General features: G+C 44.7%; 1 protein-coding gene across 6 annotated transcripts in view; it reads left to right on the top strand.

The window, feature by feature from the left end:
- Positions 1–22,565, top strand: part of RPTOR (regulatory associated protein of MTOR complex 1) — a 308,767-nt gene that overhangs the window by 137,876 nt on the left and 148,326 nt on the right. For 5 of the 6 annotated variants that reach the window (XM_075904089.1, XM_075904087.1, XM_075904086.1 and 2 more), the window contains one exon: positions 7,932–7,991. The exons of the other annotated variant lie outside the window; for it this stretch is intronic. In XM_075904089.1, the coding sequence (XP_075760204.1) occupies positions 7,932–7,991 (60 nt within the window). The remainder of the gene's footprint in view (positions 1–7,931; positions 7,992–22,565) is intronic. 6 annotated transcript variants of the gene reach the window in all.

Below are 22,565 nucleotides of genomic sequence, written 5' to 3'. Positions count from 1 at the left end.
GAGGAGCATACAGAGCTGTAGGGAAAAGGCCCAAGACATAACCCGGATACTAATTTGCCAGCACAGAAATGAGAGAGCCCAGATTGTGGGGACAGGTGTTTTTCCCCTTGAGGCCTCTCACCATCCCTGTTTGAGTACATAAAGATGCTGGGAGATGAGTGAGTACGCATAGATTAAAGTGCGCGCAGTAACATTCCATTCAGCACTCATGCTCACGTCTCCGTTATCCATCCAGGAAGTGTGCTGGGCTGGGTGACTTTCCAGTGTTTGGTAACGCCTGGAGAACAAGTTGGCTGAGTCTCAGTTCAGAAAAGACTGATACGATGCCTGAAGATTACAGGACATTACCAGAGGATATAGCAAAGATATCTGCCCCATAAGGGCATAAGTCTGCCATTTGACAGTTCATAGAATCATAGGACTGGAAAAGACCTCGAGAGATCAAGTCCAGTCTCCTGCACTCATGGGAGAACCATGTACCATCTAAAGCCCTTAATGTCTAGGGATCTGCCTGCCTGGGAGATGCTCCTATCCTTACGCAGTGCTAGCACAGTTGTGTTTAGTGGAGGCTCTCAAGTTGCTGGACTTTCTTCTCCCACTTCAATTATAGCCCAGATCTGTTGGCCTTTAGGAGGTATTACAAAACCTGTCAACGGAAGGAGAGTTGAGGTTTAGGAGGGGTGTGGATTTTTATTTAGTGGGCATTAGGATTTTATAAGCACTTGGGATATGTGATCTTTAATATACTGAAATAGAAATAAGTAAGACTGAAGAAGACCTCTTGCTATATTGCCTCTGGATAGTAAAACTCTGAAGAGTGGTGTGGGAACAGCCCAAAATTGTGTCTAAATGTATTTGGACGTGGGAAAGGTGAGTGTAGCACTTGGAAGAGCAGGTCTCTGCCAGTACAGGATGTTTTTTAGATAATCCGAACACGGGTTTGGTTAGAAGGAATTAGTTTTTTTGTTGAGACACTGGCCTAAAACTCTGAAGATCTGGACGTGGACTTCATGTAACTTACTCTCTGTGCCTCAGTTCCTCATCTGTAAAAACTGGATGAAGAATACTTCCCTTCTTCACAGGGGTGGTGTGAGGATAAATCCATAAGCTGGGGAGGAGCTTAAAATGTAAATGGAGGGATGAGAAGTCCATCAATCTTAAGTAAGAAATGTGATAACTACAGACAGCCCAGGTCTGAATGGTATTTTGTTATAGGGGAAAAATCCAATGGAATCTAAAGGGAAAGATAAATGAATGTCTACATCGTTCAAAAAAATCTGTGAAATGCACCGGAGGGGTTTTTGTTTGTGCCTTTTGATTACAAAAGGAGCTCTGGTCCTCGTAGGCAAATCTTAGTGTCTCTTACTGTGCTTAAAATTCTTTTCACCTCTGCAAGAACCAGGATGAGCGGATTTCTTCTTTTACTAGCATTATGGAAGGAGGGTCAGGTCTTGGCATCATGCCACCAGGCAGCGAGAGATTCAAAGGTCTGCAATAACATCCCTTTCAGAACCCTCTAATACTGGCAGACTGATTTTTGGAAATGATACATGTGAGGCCATTTTGCATGGTTTAGCAGTATAAAATGCTCTTGAGCAGACTGTTGAATTTCTAAGTGATCCTGCTCTCAGCATGATTCCATAATCCTGTATTTTTAAAGAGGGGTTGACTCTGCTAAAGTTGTCACTTCTGATAAAAAAGGTTAGGCATTTTGTGCTGCTTTAACATTATTTTTTCGTTTCTCCCTCATTCAGGAGTACAGTGGAAATTGGTGGGTTGTTTTTCTAGTCCTCCATGAATTTATAGTATGAGGGATTTTTGCAATTCATATGAATGCAGAAGATGTTTGTTTCTGACCTTCCAGGAGAAATTGCTGTGAGTGTTCCAGAAAACCTGCATGTGTGTTAAACAGAAAACTTGGCCCTTTCAGATACTGACTTGGATATAGCTGTTGTAGAATTGGTGATAAGATACATTTGTTCCATTTCTAAATCTTCGGACCTTTACAATTAGCTTACATTTATCTGTAGCATCTTCCATCCTACAGGATCTCAAATTCTATACCTAAACCCAATGATCTCTTTACTTAGCACTAAAATGCAGCTAGTTCTGGGGTGAAGTGCTGCAGCTACATAATATCTGACAAGAACACTAGAGGTTGAACCTCCAAAATCCTGAACTCTGGTCCATTGCTGAATCAGGGAGCCCTGGCATCCAGGAGTATGAACCAGCTGGGAGCCCATCCTCGGGGAGCCCCAGTTGGGCAGGACAGCAGAGGGACTGGTGAGCCCTGTCTCAGGTAGCCCTGCTCAGGTAGGGCAGTAGCGGGGCAGTGACTGGCGAAAGTGAAGTAGCTGGCAAGCCCCATCACAGGGATCCCAAGTGGAGCACAGCAGAAGTGGGGCAGCTGGCAAGTCTGTCCCTGGGGATCCCTGGCAGAGTGCAGCAGAAGTGGGGCAGCTGGCAAGCCCTGTTCCCAGAGATTCCCGATCGGGCAGGGGAGAAGTGAGGCCACGGCGTCTCTGTCCAAGCCATGCAGGCTGGAGCCCAGTGGCAGTGGGGCAGTCGCAGAGCGGGGAGCGTCCTGGGAGGCTGGTGGCAGAGGACCTCCCCTGATCAAGCAAATTCCTTCATTCGGGACGAGTCAAGTCCCGAGGTTGCCGGACAAGGGAGGTGAACTTGATTGTTTACTTGAAAAGACAGGCCCTCCAGAAGATGATAACCCCTTCGCTCTCAAGTGCCACCGAAAGATCTTTCAAGATGGCAGGCCCTCAGAACATTGATTTTGATTTTGTCTTCTCTAACAGAAGTGAACTCCTATTGTGCCCTCTCACACCGTGAGGTATTAGATCAGTACTGAATCGAAGGAAAAGGACTCTTGCTTCCTGCAGCACCTTCCCTTCATGTTTCCCAGACAAACACTAAGCAAGCCAGACCCTGTGTATCAGGAGAAAGCTCTTGCAGTCCCTGCACTACGCGGTATCGCCGCGGTGAATCAAAACAAGCAGATGGGGGGTAATTGTTGCTGAGTGTGCTGCTGCTGTTTAAACCATTCTGGCTAACAAGAAACCTCTAGCGCTCCCATTGCTCTTGAGTCAACTTCCAGCGGAATGTTTTGCTAAAAGTCCATTTGACTGCTGGGTGCACCTTTCCGCCTTGCCTTTCCAAGCACCAGTGGTTGCCAAAAGATTAAGTCATGGCTTTCCCCTGAGCCCGTCCTGCAGCAAAGGCACAGCTACTTGTCTGAGAGCTCGTGTTTCGGTGCAATGGACATGGTTGTAAGATGGGTGTCATTGACAGAAACAGAATGCTCCTTATCCTCTGCACATATTTGCTTGGTAGTTGCTGCTATTGAGTGAGGGGAGGGACTGTTGCTAGTTTAAATGAGGATTTGGTAAACTAGACTATATTTCAGAGTTGGCAGGGGAACGGTGGGGCCTCATTAAAAGAGGGCTCTGAGCGTTCCCTGCTTGACTCTCCTCTGAAGTACGATGGCAGTGCTGTAGCAGCCCCAGCTCTGTATACATGAAAGCCGCAAGCTCTTGCTGTGCTATTTCCCTTCTGCTGACTACCAAACAGATACGTGCGGTGGGGCTGTGTTGGAGAAAGGGAGTTTCCCTGACTAATCAAATGCAACTTGCTTTTAGTCATTAGTCGCTTGCCTTTGAGAAGCCAAAGGCACCATTGAAAGATCTGAAATCTGAAGCTTATTTATGTCTTGCCCGAAGTGCCTTGTCTAAAGCTCCCAAAGAAAGTGCTAAGTGACAGCTTTGCAGTATATGTCGTTTGGGGAAATGCCTTTTCACAGGTGACCCTCAAAGGTCCACTTTATTTCCCTCCTTTAGAACTAGAAGGAAATATTTGACACGGTGATAATTTTTCCAGACCCACTGTCCTGAATGCTTGTGGGATGAGGGAGTGGCCTGCCACTACAAAGCCAGCAAGCTCTAATCGAAAAGCTTGCTGCTTATGAACCATCTGCCAGAATTCCTTGCAAGAAAGGAAGCTAAAGGATCCATTTGCCTTGTGGCAAGTAACCCGTGCTGCTAGGCAAGAAACTGTGTGAGATTCAGTTCTTGATCTCTTACAATGCGGTACTTCAAACTAAATGCATTCTTTGCTTTGGTCTTCACGGCTGAGGATGTTAGGGAGATTCCCAACTCTGAACCGTTCTTTTTAGGTGACACATCTGAGCAATTGTCACAGATTGAGGTGTGTCTACAGGAGGCTTTAAAACAACTCAATAAACTTAACAATAACAAGTCACCGGGACCAGATGGCATTCAACCAAGAGATCTGAAAGAACTCAAATGTGAAATTGGGGAACTATTAACTGTGGTTTGTAAGCTATCCTTTACATTGTACCTAATGACTGGAAGATAGCTAATGTGATGCCAATATTTAAAAAGGGCTCTAGAGGTGATCCTGGCAATTACAGACCGGTAAGTCTAACGTGAGTACTGGGCAAATTAGTTGCAACTATAGTAAAGAATAAAATTGTCAGACACACAGGTGAACATAATTTGTTGGGGGAAAAGTCAACATGGTTTCTGTAGGGGGAAATCATGCTTTACTAGAGTTCTTTGAGGGGATCAACAAACATGTGGACAAGGGGGATCCAGTAGATATAGTAAACTAAGATTTCCAGAATTCCTTTGACAGGGTCCCTCACCAAAGGGTCTTAAGTAAAGCAAGTTGTCATAGGATAAGAGGGAAGGTCCTCTAATGGATGACAACTGTTTAAAAGATAGGAAACAAAGGGGTAGGAATAAATGGTCAGTTTTCAGACTAATCTTATTCAGCCTATTTATAAATGATCTGGAGAAAGGGGTAAACAGTGAGGTTGCAAAATTTGCAGATGATACTAAACTGCTCAAGATAGTCAAGACCAAAGCAGACTGTGAAGAGCTTCAAAAAGATTTCACAAAACTAAGTGACTGGACAACAAATGGCAAATGAAATTTAATGTTGATAAATGTAAAATAATGCACACTGGAAAAAATAATCTCAACTATTCATATAATATGGTGGGGACAAATTTAGCTGTAACTACTCGAGAGAGATCTTGGTGTCATCATGGATAGTTCTCTGAAAACATCCACTCAATGTGCAGCGGCAGTCAAAAAAGCAAACACTGTTAAGAATCATTTTAAAAAGGATAGAGAGTAAGACAAAATATCTTATTGCCTCTATATAAAAACATGGTATGCCCACATCTTGAATACTGCACACAAATATGGTTGCCTCATCTCAAAAAAGATATCTTGGCCTTGGAAAAGGTTCAGAAAAGGGCAACAAAAATGATGAGGGGTTTGGAACGGGTGCCATATGAAGAGATTAAAAAGACTGGGACTTTTCATCTTAGGAAATAGGAGAGTAAGGGGGGATATGATAGAAGTCTATAAAATCATGACTCGTGTGGAAAAAGTGAATAAGGAAAAATTATTTACTTGTTCACATAACATAAAAACTATGGGGTCACCAAATGAAATTAATAGGTAGCAGGTTTAAAACAAACAAAAGGAAGTTTTTCTTCACTCAGCGCACAGTCAACCCGTGGAACTCCTTTCCAGAGGATGTTGTGAAGACCAGGACTTTAACAGGGTTCAAAAAAGAGCTAACTAGATTGATGGAGGTTAGGGGTCCATCAATGGCTATTAGTCAGGATGGGTAGGAATGGTGTCCTTGGCCTCTGTCAGAGTCTGGGAATGGGTGACTGGAGAGGGATTGCTTGATGAATCCCTAGTCTGTTTGCTCTCTATGGGGCATCGGGCATTGGCCACTGTCGGCAGACAGAATACAGGGCTAGATGGACCTTTGGTCTGACCCAGTCTGGTCATTCTTAAGTTCTCAATGTGTAATATCAGGGGCTAGGAGTGCTGAGTATTCATACTCATCACTCAGTGGCCTGCAGCTATATTGCATTATTCTGTGTGCCTATTTGATTTCGTTTAGCAGGGCTTGTTCAGGTCTGCCTTTGGATGACAGACCTCCAAGGAATATGCTTGATGCTGCATGAAGTGGTGGGGCTATCAAAAGGTAGCACTCTTCTGTCTGAGTAAGTAGTGAAGGAATGCCGAAAGACCGCAGCATGTCATCAGGAAATGGGATGGTCATCCTTTGGGTGAGACAGAAACCAGAGGCCCTGGGCAATGCAGTTGTTATAAAACCCCATGGGCTCTTTCTATGAATGAGGTCATTACATCAGGTCTCGAGTCAGATTCCCGCTCTGCCCACGTTCTGCTTCCTTAAATCCTCCCTGCATTTTGGAGATGGCGGCTTTTTCAATATTATTTCAATATTGCCATGCAGTTTCACCCCATAGGGGTTACTATTTCAGTTTCCTGTGTAGAAATTGTGTATCAGTGTAAGGTCCTTTAGGGTGGAAGGCACAGAGTAGAAACAACCTCTAGGGCTACGTCTAGACTACATGGCTCCGTCGACGGAGCCATGTAAAATAGTTTATTCGGCATAGTCAAAGAAGCGGGGATTTAAATAATCCCTGCTTCATTAAAATAAAAATGGCCGCCTCGCTGTGCTGACGATCAGCTGATCCGGCACAGCACGGCAGTCTAGACGCGGATCGGTCGACAAGGGATGCCTTTGTTGACTGCTCCAGTATGCCTCGTGAAACGAGGTTTACCGGAGCGGTCGACAAAGGCTTTCCTTGTCAATCGCGCCGCGTCTAGACTTCCACGCTGTGCCGGATCAGCTGATCACTCAGCACAGCTGAATGTGGAGCTTCACACCTTTTCCAAAGCCTCACGAATCACACAGAAAAAGGCACCAGCCAAATCCCTCCCAGCCTTGTACCTCAGGATTACACTGTCTTGTGCTGCTTGAGAGAAGCAGTGCAGATTTATTAGTTGGTTCACCACTTGATCAGTGGAAAGTGAACGTCCAGCTGCCTTTGTAAACCTGAGCAAATTTACCAAACGTGTCAGTCAAACTCGTGGTAAAGATAAATACAGGTTGAACCTCTAAAATCCAGCTCTCGTCTGGCAGGACCATTGGAATTACTGAACAAGAGAGCCCAGGCTGGCCAGATTCAGAGATGCAGTAGGGGCTGGGCTGGCAGTGGGGAGCATCGCCCTAGCGGGGCCGGTGCAGGGGAGGGGCAATCCAGCCAGGGCTGGCAGCAGGGAGTGCAGCCCCAGGTGGGCCTGGAGGCAGCAGGATGGGCAGCTGGGCACGTAGCCCTTGCCTGTGTGGTGGGGGACACAGCTTAGGCTGGTGCTGGGGTTGTGGTGGGTGCAGCTCAGGCTAGTACTGGCACGGTGCAAGGCTAGAGGCAGTGAGGTATGCAGCAAGGTGCGCAGCCCCGGCCGGGAGCAGTACCTACACCTGGGTGGGGAGCCTTGACCTCCCCTGGTCTGGCAAACTTCCTTGTTCATGACCGCTGAGGTCCCGAGGGTGCCAGACCAGGAGGTCCAACCTGTAGAAATGGAATCACTGTTTTATATTTGAAAATTACATAACCAGAGTGTTTGATCTTGCCGTTCCTCTCGCTCTCTCTTCCCTCCCTCTGCAGTGCCAGTTCTCTACAGGGAAACACAGATCATTATTTCACTAGTGTACACTCGCTCTTGCCTTATTTAGAGTCTTGCTCCCCCTCCCAAGGGACTCTGCTGGATGACTGTGAACCCTTTCTTTCCTGTCTCGATGTGTGGGGAAACTTGTCACTGTGGCAGTTACAATACCACCAGCTTGACACTGTGCCGATGGAAATCACTGCATAATCATGAGTGCCACAGATATCGAGAGCCCGGGTTGATTCTCATTATGCTGCGGCAAAGTTTTTCAATCCGAAAGTTATTTTAACAGCAAAAGCACTGTGATAACCATCTTCCTCGTTCTTTCCACAGAACCTCTGAGAGTCCTGTCATTAAATATTTAATTAGTGTGAATTATTTTTCTTCTGTTCTCCACAGGTTTTGCATGCAGAAGAGTGTCAGATTGGTGCCAGGAGTCACACTGGATTTAATAGAGAAGTAAGCAAGATTTTATGACATTTAATACTCCTCCATTCCTGACTTCCATTATTATAGTTGGTTTGGTGGAGAGGGGAAATGGTTTTTTAATCGTGTTGTCCTCAAGGATCCTTTCATGCTGCTTGTGAGCGTGCTCCTTTTTGGAGTTCTTCTGTTGCCCAGAACTCACTTGGGGGCACCAAGTTTCCCTCTGCTCATTTTTCTTTGACTTCTTTACCCTGTTAGTCCTTTATTTTGTGTTCATTCCCCTGCCTACCATGTGTCTTGCTATATTGTCTTACCATCGACTGGCCGAACAAGCAGTGACTATGAAAGCAAGAATTCATGAAGGAAACTGTTTAAATGGAGCCTAACGTTCAGGGCCATCCTTAGCCGTCTGCAGAATGTGCAGCTGTGTAGAGCAACCGAAATTTGGGGCACAACTGGGTCTTAATGTCCATCCAGCCTCCTCATATCCTTGTTCTGTGGCTCTTCCTCCTCCAGAGAACCTAGTTAACTGGAAAGTGACCCAGGCTGGCACACCCAGGCTGGCAGAACACTCAATGTGTGAAAGAGCCATTCAAGTGGTAACAGCCATTTAACAGGCATGTGCCAACTCCAGGTTTGTACGGCCAGTTTCTGAATGTCCTGTGTTAGCTAACGGGACTTAGTTTAAAATTTGCTTTAAAAGTATTTCGTTAGTCTGTTGCTGAAGATTATAAAATCACATCTCTCAAAAATCTCCCCTGTCCCGGCTGCCATCAGGCATAGGGGCTCCAGTTCAGTAGTCCTACGTAAGGCCCCATGCATCCTAAGGATGGCTCTGCTTATGTTTGCCTCACAGCTTTGCTCAGATCTTTTAACTTGCTGGTCACTTAGGTCTCATTTCTAATATCTTGACCCCAACCTGAAGTCGCTCAGCCCAGACTCCAAACTTCGGTCACCTGTGGCAGTTCGGTGTAGGGAGGCCACATAGCAGGTGTTTTGGGCACACATGGGTAATGTCAAAGACCTTGTCTGTGGGAATTGATGGAGATAGTAGGTAATGCTCATAGCCTTTCATTTCTGGCGTTACAGCTTCACATGCCTTAAAGTCACATGGGAAATGAGTTTAATGCCTATGTCCTAGTCGACCTAAAGCCATGTGGCAAACGCCTCTGCTTAGGCTAGGCAGAGACTGCTCTAGTAGAGACTGTCCAAAATCAGGCAGGGTATATCTACACTGCACGTTTATTTCAGAATAAGTTATTCTGGAAAATATATTCTGAAATAGCTTATTTCGAAATAGAGCATCCACGCTACAGGGGAGCCTCAAAATCAGTCTGAGGCAGGCTATCCTAATGTGGATGCGCTACCACAGGGAGCACTGGGGAGAAATTATTTAGAATGGCCCTGGGGGGCAGCTATTTCGAAATGGCAGCAGTGGAGCATCCACACTGCAGCTATTTCGAAATAGCTATTTTGGAATAGGTGTTATTCCTCCTAGAATGAGGTTTACAGAAGTTGGAATAAGCTGCCCGTTATTTCGATATTATTTTGAAAGAATGGAATGGCTGTGTAGACGCTCGCATTGTTATTTCGGAATCACACTAGTTAATCCGAAATAATGGTGCAGTGTGGACGGACCGCAATGAGGTGCATTAGGCGTACTATATGGCAGCTCCCGCAGCTCTGGAGTTTAGAGGCATTAGCAGGGGAGGGACTGGAATAGCAGGGAGCATGGCAGACCGGGGTGAGAAGCACTAGCAGCGCTGTTTTTGGTGGCACAGTGCTGGAACTCAGTAGGGGATGTGCTCCCAATACTTGCCTGAGGTCTGCTCATCTCTAGTCCCAGCTGTCGCTTGCTCTTTCCTGAGCCATAAAATCCATTCAGTCCCCTGAGTCTCTAGCTGCGTGTGCATGCCCGTGGGTGTGTAAAATGAGGAAAACAAAGCCTGCTTTGTCACGTCTCGTGTCCTCTCTCATAATGGAGCTAGGTTTTGGTCTTTAACGGCCTGGGTACCCATTGCAATCCTTTCATTCAGGCCATACTTGACCATGACTAGTGGCTAATGGATAGCCCAAGGCAAAATGATGGACAAAGCAAACATAGTCCAGGTTATGCAGGTCACCCAAGCTATTGAAAAACTAAATCATAATTCATCCCCTGCAGTCTTTGTTTCCAAAGAGTTTTTCTAGGAAAGTATCAGGCGAGGCAGGATGTGTTTGTGGGGGTGGTGTCTGAAATCTGCGCCATGTGGTTAGTGTTTCCAAGCTTCTGATTCTTAGAACATTATTGTGTACCCAAGTTAAATTAGCTGGGAACAATTAATAGCAGATCGTTCCGATTCTGAGATGTTTACCTTGAGAAAAGCTCATTGTCAAGATTAATTAGAATAAGCCCCAAACTCGAAGGTCTGACACGTGACTGTCCAGAGCCAGTTATCCTCTCTCCGTTCCCCAGGGTGTGAGTCATTCATCCTTTGGGACAGGTGTTCTCTGCTGTGTGCAGAGGAGGTGGGTGGGGTATTCAGTTGAGGGGAGATAGCATCGAAGTTTTTAATGTATTATTTCTTGCTTTTAAAACTAGGTTTCTGTAGAATAGAGTGACTTGTCGCTGTACTTCATTGCTTCCAAACTGCCAATAGCAAATGACGTTTTGCCACAATGGAGATGAGTTTAGGATTGCATCAGCTAAAATTCCCAGCTCAAGGTGCTTTATCTTCTCTTCTGATTTATTGCACTGGTAAAGCCAATCCACGTTGAATAACCTGCCCATTTTAACCTCCAATACATTTCAAGGTATAGTTCAGAGCTAATAAACTTTCTGTGTAATGTATTTTAGAAGATAGGTTGATATCCGGCTCGTGGGCGGTTTGTAGGTGTTTGACCATTAAGGACATCACAGATTTGATCTATGTGACAATTTAGATGGGAGAAGTCCAAGTATGATTCTGTTAACCTTACCTTCCAAGGCAGCCATGCATAAAGGGGTTCCGGCCAGGTTCAGGAGACCTAGTAGATAAAGAACAAGCTTGTGGAATAAAGGAAGAGGTTGAAAGGACCATTGTGTGGGCCTCAAATGGATACAAAACTGTATCTAAGCAAAGCCCTGCTGGAAGGGTTTGATGGAACCTGCCAGGACCTCCATGTGGAAGATCAGTGACACCGGGTAAGCTTGGCATGCCTGTAGATTGATTGTTTTCTCTGCAGTGCTCTTGTCCTAAATAAATGTGTAGGCTGACTGGTCACTGGCAAACACGGTCAGACCCTGGAAGAAAGCAGAATGAATGGGGCAGGTCTAAGGTTGGACCTGCTGGGAGAAGCACGGTGCATTGCTGGGGAACGTCACCCTGGTTCAGGATAGTGAGGCAGATTCCCCTGTAGCGAGGTGATGGCTGGAGGCCAGAAACCTACAAGGGGGGTCCATGAGGAGATGACAGAGGGAGGGTTCAGAGTGCATTTAACCCAGAACTGTGACAGCCCTTCTGCACTTGTTTCTGAGTGGGCATCCAGCCCGAACCATGGACTAAAACTGGCAGAGCAAGGCCCTTGGGTAATGCTAGGTTATGTATGGGAACAAAGAGAAATCGCTTCAGCTCGTCGGCTGTGAAGAAAAGGCTGATGCAAAACAGGGTCAGGCATCTGTTTGCTTAAAGTAAATAAAAGCACAAGGAGAATTAATTCTGCTCTTTCATCCATCTTCGGAGCCATTTGAGATTCTCCACCCCCTAATGCATGAGCTGTGTCGTGCTTTTAGGCTTTGTTTTCATTGCAACAGCAGTGAACACATTTCATTTTTCTTTCTCCTGTTTCCAATATGCTTCTGGGGATTTGGAATGGAGGATTTCGAAGTCACACGCTGCACATGGCAGCAGCGTCTGTGCTGATTATCCAAGCAATTTTCATGAAATCTTCATGTCGACTTTCAGTGGTTTTGAAGATTATGGGTCTTTAACTAATGCATTGCACAAAGTGCAGGGAAGATGGACCAGGCTTCCCTGTAATCTGTGAGTAATCGGAAGTGACTCATTGACATCTGTCTCTTAGTCGGTCTTGCTTTTTGATTATTGAAAGGAAATTGGAACCTTCCCAGTCCAACTCTGCAAAGCCACCGAAAGACACTGTTAGAATTGTCAGTAATGTGCACTTTTCGGTTGGATACTGTGCCTTCTGGCTGTGTGCGCCACTTGTCTGTGAGTGAGAGTGTGCAAGGAGGGGAAGAGCAGAAAGGAAACCTGCATGGCATGAGGATTATGCTAGTCTCATCTCAATACATGCAGTGTCCACCAATGCTCTTCCAGGACTTGCAGGTGATGAACTGGTAGTCCAAGAGTCCCTCTGCCTTTACTTAAGCTTGGGAGGATTTGCTTTTTAGCAGTAACTCCTGGTAAACATCCGTTTCTGCTGGCACATTGCAGTTGAGGAAAAATGACAGCAACAAGCAATAGTCACTGTACCTGCAGGGCTCAGCAGTCACCAGCCCTGCGGCTGTGCAGGGAAACTCAGCAGCCCTGCTGTCACACGAGAGTAGGTCCATAGCTGCAGAGTAACATGAGGATCCCTGCACTGCCTCAGGGTGCGTGACACCTGATCCCTGCCATACAAGGTGTGGAGCAGGGGAGGCTGTGTTCTGGTGGAGCAATCTTAAAAATAAGAAGTGATCAAAACTACGGGGGGCGGGGGTGGAGGGAGCGGATTGAATGCTGTTGAGCCTGTTTCTTCATTGAGTAGTGTCCCCGTGGATGCTCCACTGAAGGTGCCGGGCTTGTCCCGGCGCCGCAGCTCGGAACGTTTTCTCTAGCAGTAGCCCCGCCGGACCGTGCATGTGCAGAGGCCTCCTCGTGCTATTCACGCCCTTTCACGGAGCGTGGTCTGGCCCCGCCAGTTCCTCCTAACTGTCCACGGCCACAGACGGACGGCGCGAGGCGGCATCTGCACATGGGCGGTCCAGCGGGGCTACTGCTAGAGAGAACTTTCTGAGCTATGGCGCTGGAACGAGCCCGACACCTTCAGTGGAGCACCCACAGGGGGACACATCTCGAAGAACAGATGTTATTGCACCGGGTGTGTAACCCTTTCTTACCCTGAAGGGGCCAGAGGGGTATTTTCCTGGACAGTTTGATTTTTGAGCTGCGTGGAAAGCAAAACTAAGGAGTTCTGCCTTTAAATCCTGAAGGAGTTGTCAGTACAATGGGATATCACCTGGGGACACCACATCCGTGCATTATCAAGCACTGACATATAAAATAACAATTAATTATCATTAAGAATATTCCCAGAGGAAGGGTATCTGTCTCTCCAACTGTGGCATGCATCACGTCCTTACTGGCTAAATAAGTTAAAGTAGGAGAATAAACTCCAAGGCCTGTGTGTGCCAGGAGACCAACCCGCGTCCCTTGCTGCAGGGGTGAGTGTATTAAAAAGAAGAGTATATCATTTCAGTGGTCCTGTGAAGTGAAGAACCTAAAGAGGACAAAGTTGAAACTCCCCTTTTCCTAGCATCGGCAGGAAGTGACAGTTTTTCTTATGGCAAGAGAGAGACTGTCCTCCTCCTTCCTGGCGGAGACACAGAAGACTAATCACCCGCCTAGGTTTCTGCCTCCTGAAAGGTTGCTAAGATGAATTGGACATTAGTGTCCTCATCTGTTTTCCTCTTCTAATTTTTTGCCTTGGGATGAGGGTTCTCCAAGTCAGTCAGGATTGGTCCTTTTTAACCATCCTTAGAGGTGTTTAAGTTCCGGCTTGACAAATCCCTGGCTGGGATGGTTTAGTTGGGATTGGTTCTGCTTCGAGCAGGGGGTTGGACTCGATGACTCCTGAGGTCTCTTCCAGAGCTAGGATTCTATGAACTTTGAGACACTTGTACGTGGAATCCAAGATACCTGTGATTGGCTTTTAATAGCCCTAGAAAATCTAGAGCTAACAAAAGTAGTCAGGAACAGCTAGGTGTTTTGCCTTTGGAGTTGTGCAATTCGTTTAAGCCCAGATTATTGCTACAAGACGTTCTCAGTCTTGCACTGGCACTTTTAAAAGTGGAACAAAAATGGACCACTTTTAATAGTGGTCTCTGGAGGCTTCCACAATTAATGAGTGAAGAAGGGTCAGTCACTTCTGTCATCCAATTGGCATATGTAACCAGCATTCCTTCATATGCCATGAATGATGATCCTTTGCAAATGTGTGAGTACTTCAAGGGGAAACGAGATAAGTTGTCTCCTTTGAAAATCACTTCTCTTTCATAGCTAGGTGAGAACACAGTATGTGAAGCCACTAGATCAACTTGAATATGCAGGGACTCTATGCACTATATCTGGTCAGCTACGTGTTATGCTGCTTATAAATAGCCTGTGTGTGGACAGGTTCAGAATATTTTCCAAGATGTAAAATAAGAAACGAAGGGGCAGGGGAAAGAGTTGAATCATTAAACTGCTGAGTATTGACAAAGCTGTCGAGTGGCTGTCAAGGTGGGTTTCTGGATTTGTTGTATAATTTGACTAGGTGACATACACATACTGTGGTCATCTTTTTGTTTTTTCTAGGCAAATGGGGCTAAGAGTCCTTGTATAACTCTAAATCCAAGGCTATATCTAGACTGCAAGCCTCTTTCGAAAGAGGCTCTTTCGAAAGATACTTTCGAAAGAGCCTCTTTCGAAAGAGAGCGTCTAGACTGCACGCGGAATTTCGAAAAAGCAAGCCGCTTTTTCGAAAGAAAGCACCCAGTGAGTCTGGATGCTCTCTTTCTAAAAAGCCTGTTTGCTTTCAAGAACGCCTTCTTTCGAAAGAGCACTTTCGAAAGAAGGCATTCTTCCTCGTGGAATTAGGTTTACCACCGTCGAAAGAAAAGCCGCATTCTTTCGATTTAATTTCGAAAGAACGCGGGTGCAGTCTAGACGCAGGTGACGTTTTTTCAAAAAAGGCTACTTTTTTCGAAAAAACCCCTGAGTCTGGACACAGTCCAAGTGACAAAATGGACATCTTGACTAGTGGGCGAGATAATCTTTTATTAGACCAAGTTCTGTTGATGAGAAAGTTGAGCTTACCCGGAACTCTTTTTCAGCGTTGGGAAACAGGACTGCAGTACTGCTCTGTTTTTTCTCAGCATCATTTAAAACCACCTGGGCCTCTTGTCTCTCTTACGTTTCCCCCTGAATCCTTTTCGTAGACGTAGCAATAACAGCATTTTAAACAATAGAATAAGAAAAGTCAGCCTCTGTTAAAACAGGCAGAATGTGGGAACAGAGCAGTTTACTTTGTTGGCTTAGGATTTTGTTCAGACTAAAGAACAAAGCACTATAAATTGGTGACATAATCGGTTAGTAAAATCTTTGTATTATCTAGAGCAAAATTATATAAAAATGATGTGGCCAAACAAATGTTGAGTCCACATGACATAAAAGCATAACTTTAGGGGCTGGGCTCAATGACCTCCTGAGGTCTTGTCCAGCTCTATGATTAGGAGGGAATTAACATATGCTACTGATTTTACTAGATTTATAATAATTCTAAAACCTAAATACTTAAAGCTAGAATAATTCATTTGTTTCAGCAAGCTGTACAGAAATTGGATAAAAGTGGTAGCTGCCCATGGTCACATTTGTTAAATGCTCTGGATTGCAGTAAGCTATGCAAAAAACAGAAGCAAAAAATAAATAAAAATGGAGGTGGCAACATAATTTCTTTCTTCTTCTAACTTCCTGAATCACAAATGCTAAAATATCAGGTGAAGTGACACTCAGATTAGCAAGATCGATCCTGTCAAACCTTTCTGCTTACCATGGGACCTAGGACCACAGCTTGTTTCTTAACTATATTAGAAACAAAAGGAGTCCTAACAATGACATTCGTCCGATACTAAATGGAAATGGTGGAACTGTCAATAATATAAGTTAGAAAAAGAGACGTGTTTAATAAGCATTGTTCAGTAGTTGGATTTTTATGCCAGCTGGTCTGGATAATTTGCATCCAAGAGTTTTAAAACAACTGTCCAAGAGGTTGTCTGAACTATTAATACTGTTTTTTCAGTAAGTCTTGGACCATTGAGGATGTCCCAGAGGACAGACAGGAAGAACGCTAATGTTGTTCCATTATTTAGAAAGACGTGATAGACTCTCTAGACATATCAGCCTGACTTTGACCCTGGGCTAAACATTGAAATGGCTGAGAATGGGACTAAATAAAAAAATCAAAGGAGGGTATTTAATGCCAATCAGTATATGCTTATGGAAATAGATCTTGTCAAATTAACTGGTTTTTGTATGTCCTTACAAGTTTTATTTTAGAAAGAGAATTGTGTTGATGTAATATACTGCTGTAGGCATTTCACTTGTGATGAAATTTTGATGAAGAAAGTAGAATGATACAAAATCAACATGACACTTATTACATAGATTAAATACTGTCTGATAGATCTCAAAATGTAATTGTAAATGCAAAAATAATCTTTAATCAAGTTTCTAGAGGGGTTCTGCAGGGATTGGTTTTTAGCCCTATGCTATGTAACATTTTTATCAACTTAGCAATGATCTGATGTTTTCTTCTGATAAAGTTTAGAGATGATGAATTGGTGAGATTCACAGATGAGAAATGAGAACGATGAATCGTTGGAAAACATGCCTTATAGTGATAGACTCAAGGCATTCAATTGGTTAGCTTAACAAAGAGCAGATGATAGGGTGATTTTATCCGTTAGCAAATGTCCATTCCCTATGTAGGAATTTGCAAACGGAATGCTTTAATCTAACAAACGGGTCCAACAAGATCCAGTGGCTCGTAGCTGAAGCTAGACTAATTCAGACTGGAAGGAAGACACGATATTGTATTCATTCAGACAGGAGTTAATTCACAGAAGTACTGTGGCTGCTGTTATGCAGGAGACCAGCTGAGACCATCCAAGTGAGCTCTTCCGGGGTTGTCATCAATGACTTTCTCCGCCCTTGCAGCAGCCTTGCAACAGCACCTGTTCTGCATAGGAGGAGCTTGGCACCTATCCTGATGCTAGTCGTCATAATCTTGGCATGCAAAGACCTTCTAGGACTGCCCAGTGCAGCACTGACACATGGTAGGGCTGTTGAATGAGCCTAAAGGTTGCACTGCAGTCTCCTGCAACTAGCGAGTAAGCACGGACAGACGTGCCCAGCAAACACACAGATAGTCCAAGTCCTGAGGTATTGACATCTAACAGAGAGTACACAATGGTAGAGCCTAGAGGAGCAAGCTAATGGACTTTCCATTTCTAATTTATTACTGGATTCATTAATTCCTTCTGGGTATCATTTTTGTTGCCCTTTTCCAAAATTCAGAAAAGGGCAACAAAAATGCTGAGGGGTTTGGAACGGCTGCCATCTGAAGAGCGATTAAAAAGACTGGGACTTTTCAGTTTAGAAAAGAGGAGACTTAGCAGGGCATATGTTAGAGGTCTATAAAATCATGACAGGTATGGAGAAAGTAAATAAGGAAATGTTATTTACTTGTTCTTATGTCATGGGAACAAAGGGTCACCAAATGAAATTAATAGGCAACAGGTTTAAAACAAAAGGAAGTTTTTTGTCATGCAGTGCACAGTCAACCTGTGGAACTCCTTGTCAGAGGATGTTGTGACGACCAGCACTTTTACAGGGTTCAAAAAAGAACAAGATAAATTCATAGAGTATAGGTCCATCAATATCTATTAGCAAAGATGGGTAGGAGTGATGCCCTAGTTTCTATTTGTCAGTGGCTGTAAATGGATGATGATTACCTTCTGTTCATTTCCTCTGGGGCATCTGGCATTGGCTACTGTCGGAAGACAGGACACTGGGCAAGATGGACTACTGGTCTGATCCAGTCTAGCCGTTCTTATGTTCATTAAAGTAGTTCTTAGGAGGACTCTTAATGAGGGGAGGGTAACGGTTTGGTGAACTGCAGTTGGGAAGTCCTTGCATGTCTAAAGGTTGCTATAGAAAAAGCTCAGGGATAGGAGCTCAGCTCGTTGTGGGGAAGGGTTGCTCAGACCCACCACCAACTGTGTGTGAGAGGATGGGGATGGGCATCACGATGGTTCCTCAGGGATTGGGGAGAGCTGGTGGCTGGCAGGGCTCCCTCCTCGTCCAGCGCTGTGGCCAATGGCCGTGATTGGAGGGTTAGGCGGCCTGAGCCAGTGGCCAGCAATTTGGAGAGCCTTAGACCCAGCTAGCCACACTCTTCCTAATGTAACCTTTCCCTTGTGGTCACTGTGTAGTATAGCTATCTCCCCCACCCCTCACATTCGCTGCCCCCGGTGGTCATTGTGGAGCATAACTGCACCTACTATCAGACACCTCCCTTTCCATCTTATCAAAACCAATCCAATTATCTGGGTACATCCCATTTTCTTGGCACAGTCAATCCTTTGCTTTAAGTTAGGATAATAGGAACTGCATCCCAAATGTGGTGGTCCTCGGTCTTACCATTTAGGAGATGTTCTTGAATAAATGGACTAACAGACGGACAGACAGATGCACAAACTCTCTAAAATATATAGAGATTTCCTTTACTGGTGATGAAATCAGTAATCAAGCTTTTCTCTGTATTGCACTCAATTTGTCTCAATGCTATAAGGGGCACTTGTTGCAAGAGTTTTTTTTTTCTGGGTGCTTGTTCCTTCTTGATAGCTTTATAGAAGAGTTGCCTCCTGAAAAATGTTGTGAATGAATGTTCCTGAGGATATCAGACATTAAAATCGTCTCCTCATAATTTGATAAAGATATCAATTATAGAGAACACATGTTTTTATTAGTCTCAGGACAAGTCGAGCTAGACAGTAGTGTTTATTGTAATTTATAATTTAACTGTCTTTAAATTAGGGAAACAAGTTTGTTTTCTAATCAAGCTGATTAGTTTGGGAGTAAATTACTCTGTACCTTCTTTGAAGAGCCCAGATTTCTAATTATCTTGGCTAACCCAGTAGCCTGATGAATAAGCATGTTGCTGCTTCTACTGTGTGTTTATATTATCAGTCGTTTGAGAGGGAGCCAAAATAATCCGTATTTTGGAACTAGTGCTGGAGCTAAATAATATAATTTTTTAAAGAAACATACAGAATATTAGGAAGTTTGGGAAGCACATGGGATTGAGAATTACTCTAGAGTGCTTTTTTCCAGATGAGCCATTTGTTGGTGTCTTGAAAAGCTAATTAGTAAGCAAAAGTCTCTCTCATTTGATAGCTGTTCAGTTTTTTTGTCTGAAATCAGTTAGTGGTCACAATAATTTGCAATAACCAAACACCCACGGTAAAAAAAAAAATCACAATTGACATCATTCATATTTTCTTGCCACTAATGTTCTGCTAAACGTCTTAGCAAAGATACTGTGTTATCTATGGGATATAGATAGTCTTCTAAAGCCTAGGGCCTTGTCTATACTTAAGTACGTACCTGGAATTGACATGCCTTAGTTTGAGTTTCTGCGCGGTCTCCACAGCAGCAGATCGATGGGAGCAAACGCTCTGTCAGTTTCCCTTACTCTTCAGGAGGAGCAGGAATACCTGTGCCGATGGGGATGCCCTCTGAGTTTGATTTAGTGGGTCTTTACTAGACCCAGTAAATCAAACTACGGAAGTTCGATCATGATAGCATCGATCTTCCGTGTAGTGAAGAACTGGCCTGGATGTCATCCCTGCAGATCAGGGTTGAGTCACATGGGCAGGAGCAGTGTAGCTTTCCTTGCTGCCTGTTCTTTAGCTGTTTGGAGAACCCAGCTCTCAGGTTGCTATCTCTTTCAATCAAGCATCTTTCAACTGCACAAAATTCACTTTCCAAAAATTACTAGAAATAACAAGTTTGGAACTAAAATTACCTTTGTTTCCATTATAACTATTATGGAGTGTCACAGGCTGGAAATCAGTAATTCGTTAGTGTCTGTCAGTCACTGATAAGATGAGTAATGATTCACAAGAAACTAATTTGGAGATGAAGTGGGAAAAACAAAACCCCAAGAGACTGCACAGTAGAAAGAATGTGAGTAATTGCGGAAAATGTGGAAATCATGCTGTAACATAACAAATAAAAAATGCCCGGAGAATCTTAATTAGTCCAAGTTGCCTTTAGAACAGTCACTTTGAAGAGAGCCAAAGTAATGTGATTAGTTAGTTAGCATAGGAATTCAGTTCAAATTATGAGCAGGTCAAGGACACTTAGTAATTTTTAAACATCTCAGACCAATATTGCAATTGTTCAGATGAGCAGTATCTACTGAAGAGACCCAGGACTGGACTGAACTGAGATGGCAGTGGCAGATGTGGGAGGGGATGATCTATGCAACAGCAGGTGTAGTGCAGGATCCATCAGCATGAGATTCAAACACTCTGCTTCAGACAAAAACACTCTTAGAATAGCCTCTCATCCCTTCCCTTCACTTTCATTAGGAAAAATTCAGCAGAGGTTAAACAGCAAGAAATCTGGTAGGAGAAGGGAATGGAGGCACCTTTTCTGCTCGGCGTTTTGGTAGCCGTCCTGGAACTGTGACAAGCTCAGTTGGAAACGTTTGGCGCATTTCCGATTATAGTGTTTGCAACTGATCGTGTACTTTGGCATTCAGAATGTGATCATCTTTCCCTTTAACAGCTTTTGATTTTTGTGTAAAGTAATTTCCCCTGGCGGCTGCCGCATGCCTCCTTGGCTACCTGTATGCATCAGCCGCATGTCAGCAAGGGAGAAGGAGGCTTTCTGTGACTCGCACTTCCTGTTAGAATTCCATGAAGGGCCTTTTACAGGTGTCAGAATCAAACTGTTCCTCTCGCTGCACGAAGCTCTGATCTCCGCTCCCTTTCATTACTTCTGAGTCAAAGATAATTGTTTTTATCACTTTCCTTTCTTAAGGAATAGCATGTCCAGCAAGCTCTTGCTCGTCTGTTTAAAGCAAGCGCCATCCGCCAGTTGTCACCTTGGCCCAGTAGCCATTAGCATTGACGTTCTTTCTTCATTCCAGCTGAACGCATTAGGAGGGTCATGACTTGTCCGTGTTTTTATAAGCGTGGCACTGGCTTCATCCATTTTTAAATCAACAAAATCGTTGCTGTGAGCCAAGCCGTACTAAATAGTATGTGCAGCATGACTTTGCCATCTAGCCCCAAATATTCTGTTGATGCCAGTCAAAGAAACAGTGCAAGAATTGTTTTGTTTTGGTTTTTGCCCCCAGCATGGGAGTAGCCAGCAATGTGTATATCTCAGTGTACGGGATAAAGATATTATTGATAGCTTGGTCTTAAGCCAATGCGATCCTTGTCCCAAAAATTTTGCAATCTAAAATAGCCATGAACACACACAATAAAACCAGTCTAAGATGAGTAGGAAAGGTAGTGAGAGAGAGAGCAGGAAAGTAAAATTGACCTGGGAGAAAATAGAATTCTTAGTTCGCCTTCGAAGACTGCAAACGTCAGACCAAAGCTGGGCTGTTCACAGCCCTGAAGCTCCCACGAGGCAGTGTAATAGAAGACCCCAGCTTTGGCTTGAAATATATTTTGCCAATATTATGTTGGCAACCAAAGAGAAGTAGTGACGATTTGTCATCACACTTTGCTGACAAACGTGGCTCATTAGTATTTGAGTTGGTGGGGGGTGGAGAGACTTCAAGATTGTCTTTAAGAATGATGATCCAGAAGGTTTTTGGTTGGCAATGAATAATTTCTTACTGAAATGGAGCACATAGTTTTATCATCATTGTTAGAGAGAGCCAGGCTTCAAAACCGTATTGTGTATGCAAGGTAAAGATCACAGTCGAGAAGATGGTTTTCATGGCAACACTGTTCCGTTGCTTAATAAAGATAGATGGCAGGACTGAAAACAAAGACACAAAGTTTTAGAACATTGCAGGATCAATGCTGTCAGAATTGTAACTCTTTTGTTAACTGGGGGTGGGAGAGTGTTCAGGAATTTGCTAACTTAGAGACTGGGGACAGGATAAGGCACTGGTGCAAGCAGAGCGAGTTAACTCTCCTCGCTCCCCACCACCTTCCACAGACATTCAGGTGCCATCCATGCTGGAGGCATTCCTGGTCACCCAGGATATTGTCTCCATGGTGGTGCCACCTACGCCAGCAGTGACCATTCCCTGCCACAGGTGGAAGCCTCCGTTGGTTCCCTGATCGCTTAGTGACTGACACGCTTGCTGTCCTGCAAGGTTGGAGGGGAGAACACCCCCAGCCCAGCCATGATTAGCACAGGAAAAGTCGGTGTCGGATGCTTTCACTGAAGTGTTGCTGGAGGGCCAGAGACTGTTGGAGGCCAATTCCCCAGGCTGCTGGGATGTGAGAGACAGCCACTCTTGCATATGGGACAGGTCCTTGGAGGCATGGTACCGCTCCCTGTACTGATGGTACTCACAGGCACCATGCTACTTGGGACGCAGGTCCCACTTGTTATCATGGCACGGAGCATTGTCCCTCAGCACCAATCCCCATCTCCCCAGCGGGGATATAGAGACCAGGATTGGTCTCTGCAGCCCACTCAATACAGAGGCAGCAGTGCAGGGTGGCAGCAGCCCCTGTTCGTGGGGGTGAGTGTGTCCAAGCTCCCCGAGGACAGAGGCTGCTTGGGGGGGAAGGGGCAGGGGAGGATGCACACAGCAGCCTCTCAGTTCAGACCCCCACAGACAGAGGCT

Source organism: Pelodiscus sinensis, chromosome 20 (genome assembly GCF_049634645.1).
Source record: "Pelodiscus sinensis isolate JC-2024 chromosome 20, ASM4963464v1, whole genome shotgun sequence".
Lineage (NCBI taxonomy): Eukaryota > Metazoa > Chordata > Testudines > Trionychidae > Pelodiscus > Pelodiscus sinensis.
This window is presented reverse-complemented; position numbering and strand designations above follow the sequence as displayed.